Genomic DNA, 13,396 nt, shown 5'->3' on the forward strand with positions numbered 1-13,396 from the left:
CCTCCTGGATAAGGGGGGTTAGTTTATCTACTGCTGCATACCAAACTGCCCCAAAACTTAGCGGCACAAATCAGGAATCAAGGTTTATCACCTCACACAGTTTCTGAGAGTTGGGAATTTGGAAGCAGCTTTGCTGGGTGGCTATGGCTGAGGGTCCCTCATTAGAGGCAGTCAGGACGTTGGTCAGGGTTGCAGTCATCTGAAGGCTCCGGAGGCTAGGGGGCCCACATGCAGGATGGCTCATGTGGATGGTAAGTTGGTGCTGTCTGTTGGTGGGAGGCACTGGTTTCTCACCTTGTGGACCTCTCTAGGGCTGCTTGAGTGTCCCCCCAGCATGGTGGCAGGTTCCCTCTAGAGGGAAAGATCCAAGAGCAAGCAAGGGTAGAAGCCATGTCTTTTATAATTGAGCCCCAGAAGTCACACTGTCATTTTGGCAACATCTTACTGGTTACACAGGTCAGCCCTATTCAACTTGGAGGGGACTGCACTGGAGTGTGAAATAGGTGTGAATCACTGGGCATCACCTTGGAGAGTGGCTACTACCTAAGTGACACCTAATCTGAGCCTTGAAGGATGAGTAGACATTGGCCAGGTGATGAAGATTGGTATTACGGGCTGATCTGTGTCCCCTTAAAATCCATAATTTGCAGCTCTAACCCCTAGTGACTCAGAAGGTGACTGTATTCAGAGATGAGGGCCTTTAAAGAGGTGATTAAGTTAAAATGAGGTCATTAGAGTGGGCTCTGCCTAATCCAGTCTGACTGGCATCCTTATAAGAAGAGATTAGGACAGAAACAGAGAGGAAAAGCCGGGTGATGACACAGGGAAAAGCTGGCATCTATAAGCCAAGGAGAGAGGACTCAGAAGAAATCAACCCTGCTGGCACCTTGATCTTGGACTTCCAGCTTCCAGTGAGAAAACAAATTCCCATGGTTTAAGCCCCCGGTCTGTGTTATCTCGTTATGGCTGCCTGATCAGACTGATACAGTTGGGAAAGATGTTCCAAAGGCAGAGGGATTGGCCTGATCAAAGATGGAGATGTATGAAACAGCATGGTAATAGCAAAGAGTTGGCATCTACTAGATCCTGGAGAGCAGGCGCCAGCAAATTTTTCTGTAAAGGGCCAGATAGTAAATATTTTAGACTTTGGGGGCTGTCAAGTCTCTGTTGCATGAAAGCAGTTTCAGACAATACGTAAACAAATGGGTGTGGCTGTGTTCCAATAAAAGTTGATTTACAAAAACAGATAGCAGCTCAGATCTGGCCTGCAAGGGGCAGTTTGCCAACCCCTGCTGAAGAGGGGTGGGAGGTGGGACAAGATCATGACAAGGAATACCTTAGAAGGAAAACACAGATTAGGGGGAGGGTATAGCTCAGTGGTAGAGCACATGCTTAGCATGCACGAGGTCCTGGGTTCAATCCCCAGCACCTCCATTAAAAAAAAAAAAAGAAAAAGAAAAATAAACCAAAAAACACAGATTTAAACACAGGCTCTCCTTCCAGCTCTGATATTTGCCTCTTCAGGGTCGGAGTAGGGGGAGGTTGTGTACGTATATGGGGAGTCCTGTAAAGGGAATTATTTAATCACCCAGCCCCAGCTCAGTTTTTGGCTCCACCTCTAGCTGTTTGACCTGAGTCTCTTATTTCTTCACTTGGAAAGTGGGTGTAGTATCATGTGCCTCACAAGAGTTGATGAGATGCTTTGAATGAGATGACCTAGGTAAAGCCCTTCGCATTGGGTCTGCCATACAGTAAGTGCTCAGTAAATGTCTGTTCCCTCCCCCCCACTTTCCCCTTCACAAATTTGAAGTCATTACTATAAAACTGTATACCCCAATAGCTGTCAACAAGAAGTTTCACTCTCAGGGTCAGAATTCTGCATCTTACATCGAAGGCCACACGAATCCCCCAGGTCTAGACCAAAGGGAGCTGTCTGTGAGAAGCCTTTCTCCAAAGTGAAATCCCAGCCCGAGGACTGGTGCCAAAGTGAGCTCTAAGGACACGAGCTTCTTTTAAGACCAGTTACCCGAGGAAAGCGGTTGGGCCAGAACCCCCGGAGCTGACCTGGCCCCGTTTTGCATCGTTTTAAACAGAAGAGTGCCATGATCTGATTTGTCATTTAAGACTGGCTGCTTGGTGGTGACAGTTTGTAGGGAAGAAGGAACCTGCTGCCCTTGTCCTCTTTCCATATTTTCATATATCAGGGTCACAGCTCTGTACCGCCCCGTTCCAATCAGCGCTTGTCTTACCCTGCTCCCTCTTTTCCTTGGCCTTGTCTGCTGAGGGAGTAGTAGGTGGGGACAAAACAGCTTGCCCATCCTCGGGAGTGTGAGGCCAGCACTTGGCCCTGCGCTTAGCACTGGCCCCTCCCCTCCTGCATAGGCCCCGCCCCTTAAGTTGAAGATGGGGGTGGGCTGCACAGCCCCACCTCTCTGCAACCAAGCCTGCCCTTCCTTGCCTTCGAGGCCACGCCTACACCTATTAATTGGTTGGCAGGTGATGCCGGCGCTCAGCCCTACACAGCACCGGCTCCGCCCCCCATCGAGGCCCCGCCCCTTCTAGGCCTTGTGTCCGTCTATTGGGTGGCTGGCTGCAAAAGGAGAGAGGGCCCAGCCTTCCCTTCTCGGCCGACAGTCCCTCGGAGGCCACGCCTCCTCGAGGTCTCACCCCCGTCCATTGGGCCTGCAGCTCAGAGGCCCCGCCCCTCTAAGGGCCCCGCCCCGTCTATTGGGTGGCCGCAGGTGGAGCCCGCTCTCTTCTCGCCGTCAGCCCGGCTCTCCCAGAGGCCCCGCCCACATAGGCCCCGCCCTCCCGTGGGCCCGCCCCGTCCGTTGGGCGGCCCGCAGGACGCTCCGTGCCGCGCGCGGGTCCCGAGCACCAGCTCGGTCTAACGGTGGGTGTGGAGCTGCGCGGGAACGCCGCGGTGGCGGCGGTGGGCTGAGCTGGAGGTGAGTGCGGGGTGCGCGAGGAGCGGCGGCAGAGGCGGGGGTCGCTCGCTGGCAGCCGGGGGTCCGGGTCGCGGAGGCCGGACGGGCGGGCGGGGAGGCCGCGGGGCGCGTGCTGGGGCAGCTGGGCCCGCACGGGGCATCTCTCTGGCCACCAAAGCCAGGCTTGTCCGGTGGCCATGGAAACAAGCGGCTCTGGGGTCCGGGCGCGGCCTCGGGGGGCGGGACCCTCAGGCCGGCTACAGGGGCGAGGGCGGCCCCGCCTGCGGGGTTCAGGGGGTCAGCTGTGGCCACTGCCCCCTGCGACTCCCGGAGCTTGTCCCCCAACAGTGCCGTCTCCCGGGCCTCAGTCTCCCTGGTGGTCCCCTTGGAGGGGGTCTGCAGGTGGGCGCAGGAGTCCGCAACCTCCCTCCAGGGTCTGCGTGACATCCACCCCTACGCCCACAGCCTGTCCTGGTTTTCCTGTTCACACAGCAGCGCGTTTCCCCACTCGTGTGTCAGCTGAAAGCATTGTCTCCCAGCTATTTCTGTACCACTTCCAGCCCCTTGACAAATACTGCATCTAAGAAAACATGCTGAACTGGGGCTCCTGGGGGCCGCTCAGAAGAAACTAGATTATTTCCCATTAGGGAGCCGGTTGGTGGAGCAGAGGTGAGGCTGCAGACCCAGCCAGTGGACTCCCAGCTCCTGGTCAAGTGTTTGGTTAATCTGAATTGCTGGAAAGAATTTTCCAGGTCCCCCACCCGTGGTTACAGGTGTCTCCGGTTAGTTACAGGTGCCTCCCATTAGCACCGGCCACCTCTTGTGCATTCCAGAGAGAAGCCAGTCCTTAATCCCATTGGCAGAGAAAGTCAGCCCCCTCACAAGAGGGCTAGCATGTCAGAATTAAATCTGATTAAATTTTTTTTGTATTTAAAAGCATTGCTCTGGCTGGGGCTGTCAAGATAGGATTTATGGACAGTGGGGACAGAGCAGAGCCTGTGAGTCTACCCTCTTCCCTTCCTGTCCTGGTGGAAATTCTAATGGCTCCCACATTGCAGTGTTGGAACGGCCATGTCCCTCCACCCATCTGGTCAGCCCCACACTGACCTCACTCACTGCACTCGCCTCTGTGACTTGAGCTTGTTTTCATCAGAAACTGGACTCTTCCTTGAGAACAAGAGGAAAACATTCTTCAGGAGAAGCAATAGCTAATGACCTACAGCCTTGGGCCCGTGCTTCCCTATTTGTGTGAAAGAGGAGAGAACTGAGCAGAAAAGGGAAAGACAGGTCATGCTTCCAAAAAAACAGATCTGGTTACCCAGGGCGTGCTCCGCTGCATGGGATCCTCCTGCACTCCCCTTGCCCTCTGCAAAAACACACCCCTCGCATTTTGACAAACTGGCTGTACTCTGCATTCTGTGGTTGTGGAGGAAGGGCACGTGTGAGTAGGATGCCCCTGTCTGGGGTTACTCTGAAAATGGCCACAGAGAGCATGACCATAAGGAGAAAAGGGCTTCCTGATAAAATTGATCAAGTCGCTCAGGGTCTGTGTTAACTGGGACTTCTTGCAGCTTAAGGAGTTACTAGGAAGGAGTGAGTCACGGTGTCTCCTACGTTTTCTGCCCCCTTTCCATGATGTTGCTGACTTTGCCCTAGAATCCAGCACAAGAGGCTGCTGGAAGGAAGGGAGGGGGCTCCCTTCCAAGGCCCTGGGAGGGGACTTCCCAGCAGCTATGTGTTTGTAATTTTCTATTTCTTTTTAAAAATTTTTAAAAAAAATTTTGGGGGGAGGTAATTAGGTTTATTTATTTATTTTAATGAAGGTACTGAAGATTGAACCCAGGACCTCGTGCATGCTAACCACATGCTCTACCACTGAGCTATATCCTGGCCCCCATTCCTTTTTAAAAAATGCTTATTTTTTATTGAAATGTAGTCAGTTTATGTTGTTAGTTTCAGGTGTTCAACAAAGCTATTCAGTTTCCTTTTTTAAAAAAAATTACAGCAGAATTGTATAAGCTTCAGATGATATAGAACCTGGGTCCACTCCTGGGTGCAAAACAGTAATTCACTTCTCCATTGTACCTGGCGGCCTTGTAAACCTCTGTGTTCACCTCATGACTTTTCTGCCACTCGGGCTTCTGTTGAGACAGGATTTCCGCCGCTTTTGGCGTCATATTCACACTTACATCTGGCGTCACCTCCAAAGGCGGAGGTTTCCAAGCCAGACACTGCCTGGTGGCAGAGGCTGTGCTGCAGGCCCCTCTAGGTTTGGGTCAGAACTGGGGGTTGGAGGGTGCTCGAATGAGGGTGGTGTCTGTGGAGGGGCCAGGTCAGTGGAGGCTGTGTGGCCACCAGAGGCACGTGCTGGGAATTTTGGAGGCGGGCTCGTGCGGCTGTCAGACGGCTCAGGGGTTTGAGGCTGCTGATGCAGTGTGTGAACCAAAGCTGTGTTCTTGTCCCGTGAGGACTGTTGGAAATGCTTCTGTTGTAAATTCAGTCAGGCCTTCAACAGGTCCAAGCCGGGAGCCACAGCCAACTCTGGCCCTTAGCATCTGCCAAGGAGCCTTGTCACACTTTCCTCCGGGGAGGAGGAACAGCCCTCCACGTAGATGTTCCTTTATAGCTTGACTCACCAAGGCCAGAGACGCTCATAGGTGCCTTCGGCTTAGGATGCTCGACTCCTTTAAGCAAGTTCAAGCTTCGGAAAGCTGGGACACAGTGCAGGGCTGTGCGGCGGTAACTGTAGCAGTAGGCTGTAGCAATGGGAGTGTCCTGCGTCCCACCCCACCCCGTGGGGCAAACGTGCGTATCTGGAACCCAGTCTTTGGTGGGTGAAGAGTTCAGGGTCCTCCGAGGACATCTGTGGCTGGTTCTGGAGGAACTGAATGGCGGGTCCGCTTCTTAGCCTTCATTCACGACAGCCCCGGTGGGGGTGAGAGACTTCAGAGGATGCGACCGAGACCCAGGTGGCCGGCCAGAAAGAACCCGGCTCCGTGTCAGCGCGGGAGGCTGGGACACTCGCCCTGTTTGGGGCCCTCGGGGCTGGTGTAGGTCCTTTCCTCTGAGGGGCCCCCTGGCTCTTTCTCCTGCACTGGGCAGCAGCTCGCATCCCCCGGGCCAGCCTCTTCCGGGGCCCGTGACCACAGGCAAGTCGGGACGGAGGCTTCCGACCGCAGTGGAGTTTAGTGCTGCCGTGCCTCACTGCGACAGGTGCCCGCTGCCGCTCTCCCCGGGGCCTGGCCGTGGTTTCCAGAGCTTCCAGAAGACGGACCTTTCTTCTTTGGGGGGTCTGCTTTTGTCTGTGGTGAGGACATGAGCCTGGAAGTGGGCACAGCATCAGGAGGTGGGCGGTTTCCGGCCCCCAGGACTGGCTGTGAAGCCTTAGAGACAGCCTCCCTTTACTCTGCCTCCTGCTCCCACAGAGCTCTGGGGGGTTCTGACAAACTGTCTCGTTGGGACTAGTCCTCTGGAGCATTAAATGCACTTGAATCATGACTTTATGACCCACTGCAGTGTCCCAAAGCTGTTTTCCAATTTCCCCGGGAAGACTGCATCTTGGGCCTGGCCAGAGCCCGAGTGCCAGGCTGGCCGCGGTGGGCGGAACAGATGCATTCCAGCCATGCCACCACTGGTTCTGGAAGAGCCCTTTTGTGTCCTTGTGGTCATGTGTCCATTCTAGTGCTGCCATCCGGGGCAGTGGCTCCTCCAGGCCAGGACTGGTCATCCAGGAGCAGCGTTTTGGGAGGTTTGTGTTCTGAATGCCTCGTCGCTTACTGCTCTGTTCACATGGCTGCAACTTTGCCTGCTTCACTGGCTCCTTTGCTGTTTGTGATGACTTTTCTCTAGGAGAGGCTGTGGTGCAGGAGGGATGGAGTTTAGGGAGACCCGGCATTTTGCTGTCTGGGTCGTTTGTAACTTCTCTCCGGGTTTGATGTGATCCGTGGCCGGCTGCCTCAGATGAAGCTGGGCAGCCCCACTGAGACTCTGCTCCCAGCACCATCTGTCCCCATGTTGCCACTGTTTCTGGGCTTCCCACATGTGGGGTGTGCTGTGCCCTGCGCTTTGCAGGAGTCGGAATCCTGCCACAGAGCATGTCTTACCTTTGGGTGACCGCATTGTGCCTCCTGGTACCGGCTCTCCTTGTAGGGCATTTCAGCCCATTTGAACCTGCTTTGTTCCCTGTGGTCCCACCAGCTTCGGCCATATTCTCACTGTTGGACTCAGCTCGGGTGGCATGTCCTCTGCTTCTGTTGGGGCGCCGGACCCTGGATGGTTTATTAAGTCTTAAAATTCTCCTGTACCTCCTTGGCTCTGTGGTTGTGATGGTTGATACTCACCCACCTTTCGTTCTTCCCAGGACACGGCCTGCTCCCTACCGTTGGCCGGAGCCCTCAGTTCTCGTCCACGAAGCCTGGCCCACCATGTTTTATGGGACCCACTTCATCATGTCCCCACCCGCCAAGAGCAAGCTGAAGCGGCAGAGCCAGCTGCTGTCCAACGTGCTGTCCCGGACGCTGAGCTACAAACACCGCGACCTGGACACCACCTTCTCCAGTCTGGGTGCCAGCGATGACCCGGCTGAGCTCTCCACCCAGCTCTCGGCCCCCGGGGTCCTGAAGGTGTTCGGGGACAGCGTCTGCACCGGCACCCACTACAAGAGCGTCCTGGCCACCGGCACGTCCAGCGCCCAGGAGCTGGTGAAGGAGGCCCTGGAGCGCTACGGCCTGAGCCCCGAGCGCGCCGGCCAGTACGTGCTGTGCGACGTGGTGGGCCGGGCTGGCGACTCCGGGCGGCAGTGGCAGGCCGAATGCTTTCGGGTGTTTGGGGACAATGAGAAGCCGCTCCTGATCCAGGAATTATGGAAACCTCGAGAGGGCTTGTCCCGGAGGTTTGAGCTGAGGAAGAGGTCGGACGTGGAGGAGCTGGCGGCCAAAGACGTGGACACCCTGACGGCAGGTGAGGAGGGGCGAGGAGGGGGCTAAGGTGTGGGGCCATTCAGGGACGACACGGGAAGGTGTGTTTGCCCTGAAGGAGGACAGTCAGCCTCTGTCCAGGAGTCTGAGGACTCGCTCTGCAATTCAAGGCTCTGCCTGGGGCTATCTCAGCGCTGGGGTTTGTCTACACTGTGGTTTGTCTACACTGCAGGGTGCCTGCTGGTGTTCATTAGCCTCTCCTGAGGTTGTCTTGCAGTATCGAAGGGCGATTCCTCCTTTTGGTTACAGGTCGCCGTCCAGGTCTCTGGTAAGCATGTCATGAGCTGCAGAGAGTGCCTTACCCACACAGGCGCAGATACATCACAGAAAGTCCCTTAATGCCTGAGGCACTGGGGGAATCTCTGGTGAATCAAACAAAAAGCTAATGGAGGAAGCGGGTGCATTCAGGGGGTGCACTGGAGTTGGGGCCGGGGCAGCGGGAGGCTGTGCTGGAGGAAGGCCCAGCCTAGAGCAGGTGGTTTCTGTCTGTCTGAGGTAGGCTGAGAGCAGTGGGCAGCTCTGAGCCCTTGCCCCAGAACCGGGGGACTCCATGGCCTGTGGGCCACTGCTTTGTGTCTGGCTTTTATTCAGTTGGTGGAAGGAAGTTGATTGTCTGAATAGGTAAGCGCCTTAAAAAATATTCCAAAAGACTCTTAAATGTATCTCAGATCGTATTTAACTTTTTCTTAGTTTCCTATAGAAAATGGTGATTTTTCATGAGCAAGTGGCCCAGAGCAGAGGACGTTTGAGCAGGGGACTTGTCACCTGTTTCATGATACTGCAGGGTTGGAAGGGTCTTGAGCCCTCGCTGGCATCTTGTGTGCATCCCCAGGGATCGCGAGCACCCATGCTCTCTAGTTCTCTTCTGGTGCGAAGCCCACATCAACGTCTGTGTGTGAGGATGAGGGTGTGCAGGTGTTTGGACTCCCAGGGGCTGGGGTCCCGGGGCCTGACTGGGCTGTCGTGCCTCAGTCTCCTGGTCTGCAGGATGGGGCAAGCCTGCCACCCCTCCCTGGGTGGCTGCAGTGGCGTGTGCGGAGTTTCCGGCCCACAGGCGCAGGAGAGCTTGGCCGTGGGGCCTGACCCGGATGTTTCCTGCACGCGGTGCGTTCTGTGCACTCACAACTGGTGGTGGATCAAGGACGGGGTTGGGGTCCCTCTGACAGGAAGGGGGTTTAATCAGCGATGTGGTGCGGAGTTGCAGGCGTGGGGGATAATGGAAAGTTGACCATGTAGTGATGTTACTGTTTTTTACTCTCCTCGGAAGAGCGCCCCGAATGCCCCCACCCAGAGGGGTTTGGATTTTGTCCTGACCCTGCCTTGCTGAGCTCCAAAGGCCCCTAGCTCCTTCCCCTCTTCACTCTAGAAGACGTTTGAGGGGCCGTGTTGTGTGGTGAAGGGGGCTGGTGGTCACTGTCCTGCCCAGTGTTTTCTCTGCTGGGCGGAGAGCCGAGAGCACGTGGGCTGGTCTCAGTGGGTCACTGTGCCCTGGGTCCCAGGTGGGGCCCCGGACGACCTGCTCTGTGTCGCACAGGTGATTGGTGGGGGTAGAGGGGTGGGCAGCAGAGCTGGATGGCATCTGTGCGGCGCCGGGCTTTGCCTTCTGTCCTCCGACCCCTTTCGGGCCCGTCCCTTTCACGTGCGAAGGCAGGAGAAGGCCCACAGCCTACTCAGCTTGGTGCTGTTTTGGCAAAACCTTTCAAATAAAGAGTCTATTGAACCCGACAGGTCTCACTGACACACTTCTCGGGGCTGGAAGCCGGTTGTGTTACCTGCCTGGAGCAGGCTTCCCAGGCCCCAGGGAGTTGGCCTTCCCTGCCTTGGGGTGTGGCCTGGGCGGTCTGTGCCTCCTGGCTGGGCTGTCCCCTCCCTGGCCACCGGGCCCCAGAGCCCGAGTGTTGTCTGAGTGGACGGCACCCGCCCAGCACTGGGGACCCTGCAGATAGGCCCGCCCTGCCCGGCCCGGCCCAGCCCAGCCCAGCCCAGCTCAGCTCGGGCCATGGGCGGGCGGGGCTTCACCGGAGCCCAGGACCTTTGAGTTAGAGTCTGTCTGGGGTCCTGATGATACACGGATATACGCAGAGAGATGTGCACCCGGTCTCACACTCACACACGTGAACACGTACGTGCATATTCACCATGAGGCTTTCCCACTCACATGCACACACATATACAACAGGTGTACAGACACGCGTGTGCACACGCTTTCCCTCACACTCACACACTCACTCTGAATTGTTCCTGTGTGTAAAGAACCTAGTGCATCTAGTGCGCCTCCGCGGTCCCCCTGCCCCCAGGCATGAAGCCGGAGGCGGCTGGGCCATGGCCTCCCCGCTGCCTGACGGGGGGGGGGGGGGGGGTGAAGTCAGCCCAGGGCCCTGCCTTCTTCATTACAGTGGGGACCACGGGGAGACTCAAGGGCACTGTGACGTGGACGCGGAGAGGAGTGAAGGGCGTCGGTGTCAGGGGTGACAGTTGCGTTAAGTCTGATGATGTGAAGGACTCTCCAGCCCCTCCAGCTGTGTCCCTAACACCTGTAGTCTCGTCCTCAGGGCGGGGGGGGGGCTCCTCACCTGGGCGGCCTGTCTTTGACGAGCCCTGGGAGGCTGGCGGTGCCCGAAGTGGCCTGGGTGTCGCTGTGAGGTTGCGGTGAGCTTGGTGCCGACGTCGTGGGGCGTTAGTGTTGAGAAGGGCGGGGACCCCGCGGCAGGGCCCTCACCTCCACTCCCTGCTTCCTCTCCCAAGAACAGGTGAGCTTGTCCTGCTCCCCCAGCGCCCCCACCGCCGGGAGCCAGTAGTCCTCCTCACCTGGAAAAGTGGTGCAAGAGGAAGGACCGCCTGCCAGGGCAGGTGTGTGTGCATGTGCTTGTGCATGTGCGCCCGCGCACGAGCTTGCGTGTGGACTAACCCTTCCCAGGCTCCAGGGCACTGACCACTGTCGTCGTGGTTGTCATTATTCCCGCCCTGTTCCTGCAGTGGAAGACCCACCTGATGCAGGTGAGTTGGAGCTCACTGGTTGTGCTGGTTTCAGGCTAAGCCTTCATCCAGAGCCCACCAGGTGCATCTCTGAGGCTTTTTGGAGCTAAGCGCTCGCCGCAGCCCCCCACCCCAGCCTGCAGGTTAACCGGAGCCCCCAGCAGGTCAGGTGGTGGAGGTGGCTGCGCCAGATGCCTCCCCGGGGGCACCAAGAGTGAATCCACCCAGTTCTCCTGAACCATTTGGGCTGCTGTTTTATGCCCACAGTCACACACTCAGGCACTTTGGGGGTTTGTTTTCCATAAATATTGGCTTTTCACAGCTGCCAGCTTCCGCATGGTTTCCAGAGTATCACACTCTTGTGTGTGAGTTCTGGGAGTGAGATGGTGGGCGGAGGGGGCTACGGAGCTGCCCTCAGGTTTTCGCAGCAGATGGGCAGTTGGGGCCAGACCATGCGGAGAGGGCACTGGGCCCGTCCTGAGATGAGGGCACTAATCACTTATGCTCACTTGGGGGAGGGGCAACGGTTCAGGTGGTTTTCAGCTGCTGAAAGAAAAGGGAAGGGCGGGAGCAGGTTTATCTGTGTTCCCAGGATGGGAGTGAGCTTGTAAACTGGATTTCTCAACCTCAGCCCCATGGACATCTTGGGCCAGTGGTTCTTTGCTGTGGGGACCACCCTGTGTGCTCTAGGAGGGCTGGCTGTGTCCCTGGCCCTGCCCACTGGATGCCTGTCACACCCCTACCAGTGGTGACAACCGGAGGCCTCTTCCTCCCTCTCGGGTGTGGCCGAGTGTCCTGGGGCCAAGCCCGCCCTCAGCTTGGAACCACCTTCGTGGACTGGTGGCCAGGGCTCAGTTTGGAGGAACTCAGTCTGCTGGCCATGCCCAGTGCCTCACTGTTAGAGCCAGCGGCTGTGTCCCCTCACGATCTCCAGGCCACGCTCGCTCTCCTGGGGCACCGTCCGAGGGACTTGGGTGCCTGGAGGAGGGGGAAATTTGGAGCTGCCTTTGGTGCCTGTGGATGCCTCCCTGAGTGGCTTTCCCGGCCCTCAGATACCTGGTTTTGTTTGGATGCTGGGGAACAGGGCCTCCTCGGCTCTGGAGGAAGACAAGTTTAGAGGGTTTCTAAGGCTGCTGCGACTTGAGGTTATCTCTACGGGGACATCTCTGCCTCAGCATTGAGCTTGTCACAAATCCCCCTTCAGTGTCTGGCCTGGTATACAGTAGGTGCTCATTAAATGCCTGTTTAAAGGCTGGTGCAGATTAGAAGAGTAAGCTCCTTTGTAGGTCTTGGTTTCTGGGCCCATCTAAGGCTCCAGAGTTGGAATCGTGTTCTTTGGAGAGGCGGGGTCGGGGAGGGAGCGGCGGGCAGACAGTGGCTGTCCGCTTGTGCCACCTGGGGCTCCAGTGAGGAGGAGAGCACTGCCTGGCACCGGCCACCTCCTCTCCTCCATGGCCGGCTGCAGTGTGTCGCCTGAGCACCTGACTTTGGGTGTGTATTGTCACCCACAGACAGGCAGATGGGCTGAACCGTGTCTGAACAAGGCTGTTCTGGCTCCACGTGAAACCTCTGGGGTCTTCATCTGCTAATCGTGCACCGTAAATTCCATCCTCTCACAGCTCCCAACCTCTCTGGTGGTTTTCTTGTGACAGTTTTTTCTTCTGCTGTGAATCTGATTTTTAATAACTCCAATCTCAGGATGAAGGAGGTGATCTGGACTCTTATTTAAGAGTAGCTGCCTCTTGAGTCTTAAGCGAGACTTCCTTTGAGTGTGTTCTCAGTGATAGAGTCATTGTGGGAAACGTTTACCTTATGTGGTTTGGTAAAAGCAAAACAATGCCCCACTTTTCCCATCAGTCTAAAACTAGAAAACTAATTGAACTTAAAGGACATTTTTGAGGATTGTTAATTCAAAGAGAACATAAAGTTGAATAGTTAGCTGCTCACAGCAGTTTCATCCTTTGATTCACTGCTTAGAGGGGGAAAAACAATTAATAGGCTTCAATTTCCCATAGAAGTGCAGTGTCAGAAGGAGGCTGAACAGCCCTGTTTTCCCAGGCCAGGTGGTGCCCGCCTGGGGCCTGGCTGGCGGCACCCCTCCTCCCTGGGGAGACTTCTGGTCACATTATATATGGAGCCTCCAAAGGCTCAGTGCTTAACACAGAAAACACAGGGGGATATCAGAACCGGCATACAGTGTTTGACAGACATCCAGCATAAGTGGAATTTGCTAAAGTATGGCTGGGGTGGGCAATGAAGGGAAGGGAAAGCAAAGTTGGATCCTTACTCCAAATGCATTAAAAACCCACACATCAAAGGTAAAATTATAGTGCCAAAAGAAAGATTTCATAAATGAGGCTTAAAAGATGCAAACCCTAAGGGGAAATGTAGTTGGATTTGACTACATCAAAGTTTAACTTTCTTTTCAACTAAGGACACTCTATAGATAAGCTTTAGATCTACCCATGGTGCTGTGTATAAATCCAGCCCATCGCTTCCACCTGAGGCATCGTTTCC

General features: G+C 55.9%; 1 protein-coding gene across 2 annotated transcripts in view; it reads left to right on the forward strand.

Annotated features, from left to right (window-relative positions):
• The window catches only part of RADIL (Rap associating with DIL domain), a 78,083-nt gene that overhangs the window by 22,239 nt on the left and 42,448 nt on the right, over positions 1-13,396 (forward strand). Inside the window, exons 1-2 of one of the 2 annotated variants that reach the window (XM_064478727.1) lie at positions 2,865-2,948; positions 7,288-7,886. In XM_064478727.1, the coding sequence (XP_064334797.1) occupies positions 7,352-7,886 (535 nt within the window). In that variant the 5' untranslated portion in view covers positions 2,865-2,948; positions 7,288-7,351. Of the gene's footprint in view, positions 1-2,864; positions 2,949-7,287; positions 7,887-13,396 lie in introns of those variants that run through there. The other variant, XM_064478726.1, reaches the window with a different exon arrangement.

The sequence above is a fragment of the Camelus dromedarius genome, chromosome 24 (genome assembly GCF_036321535.1).
Source record: "Camelus dromedarius isolate mCamDro1 chromosome 24, mCamDro1.pat, whole genome shotgun sequence".
Lineage (NCBI taxonomy): Eukaryota > Metazoa > Chordata > Mammalia > Artiodactyla > Camelidae > Camelus > Camelus dromedarius.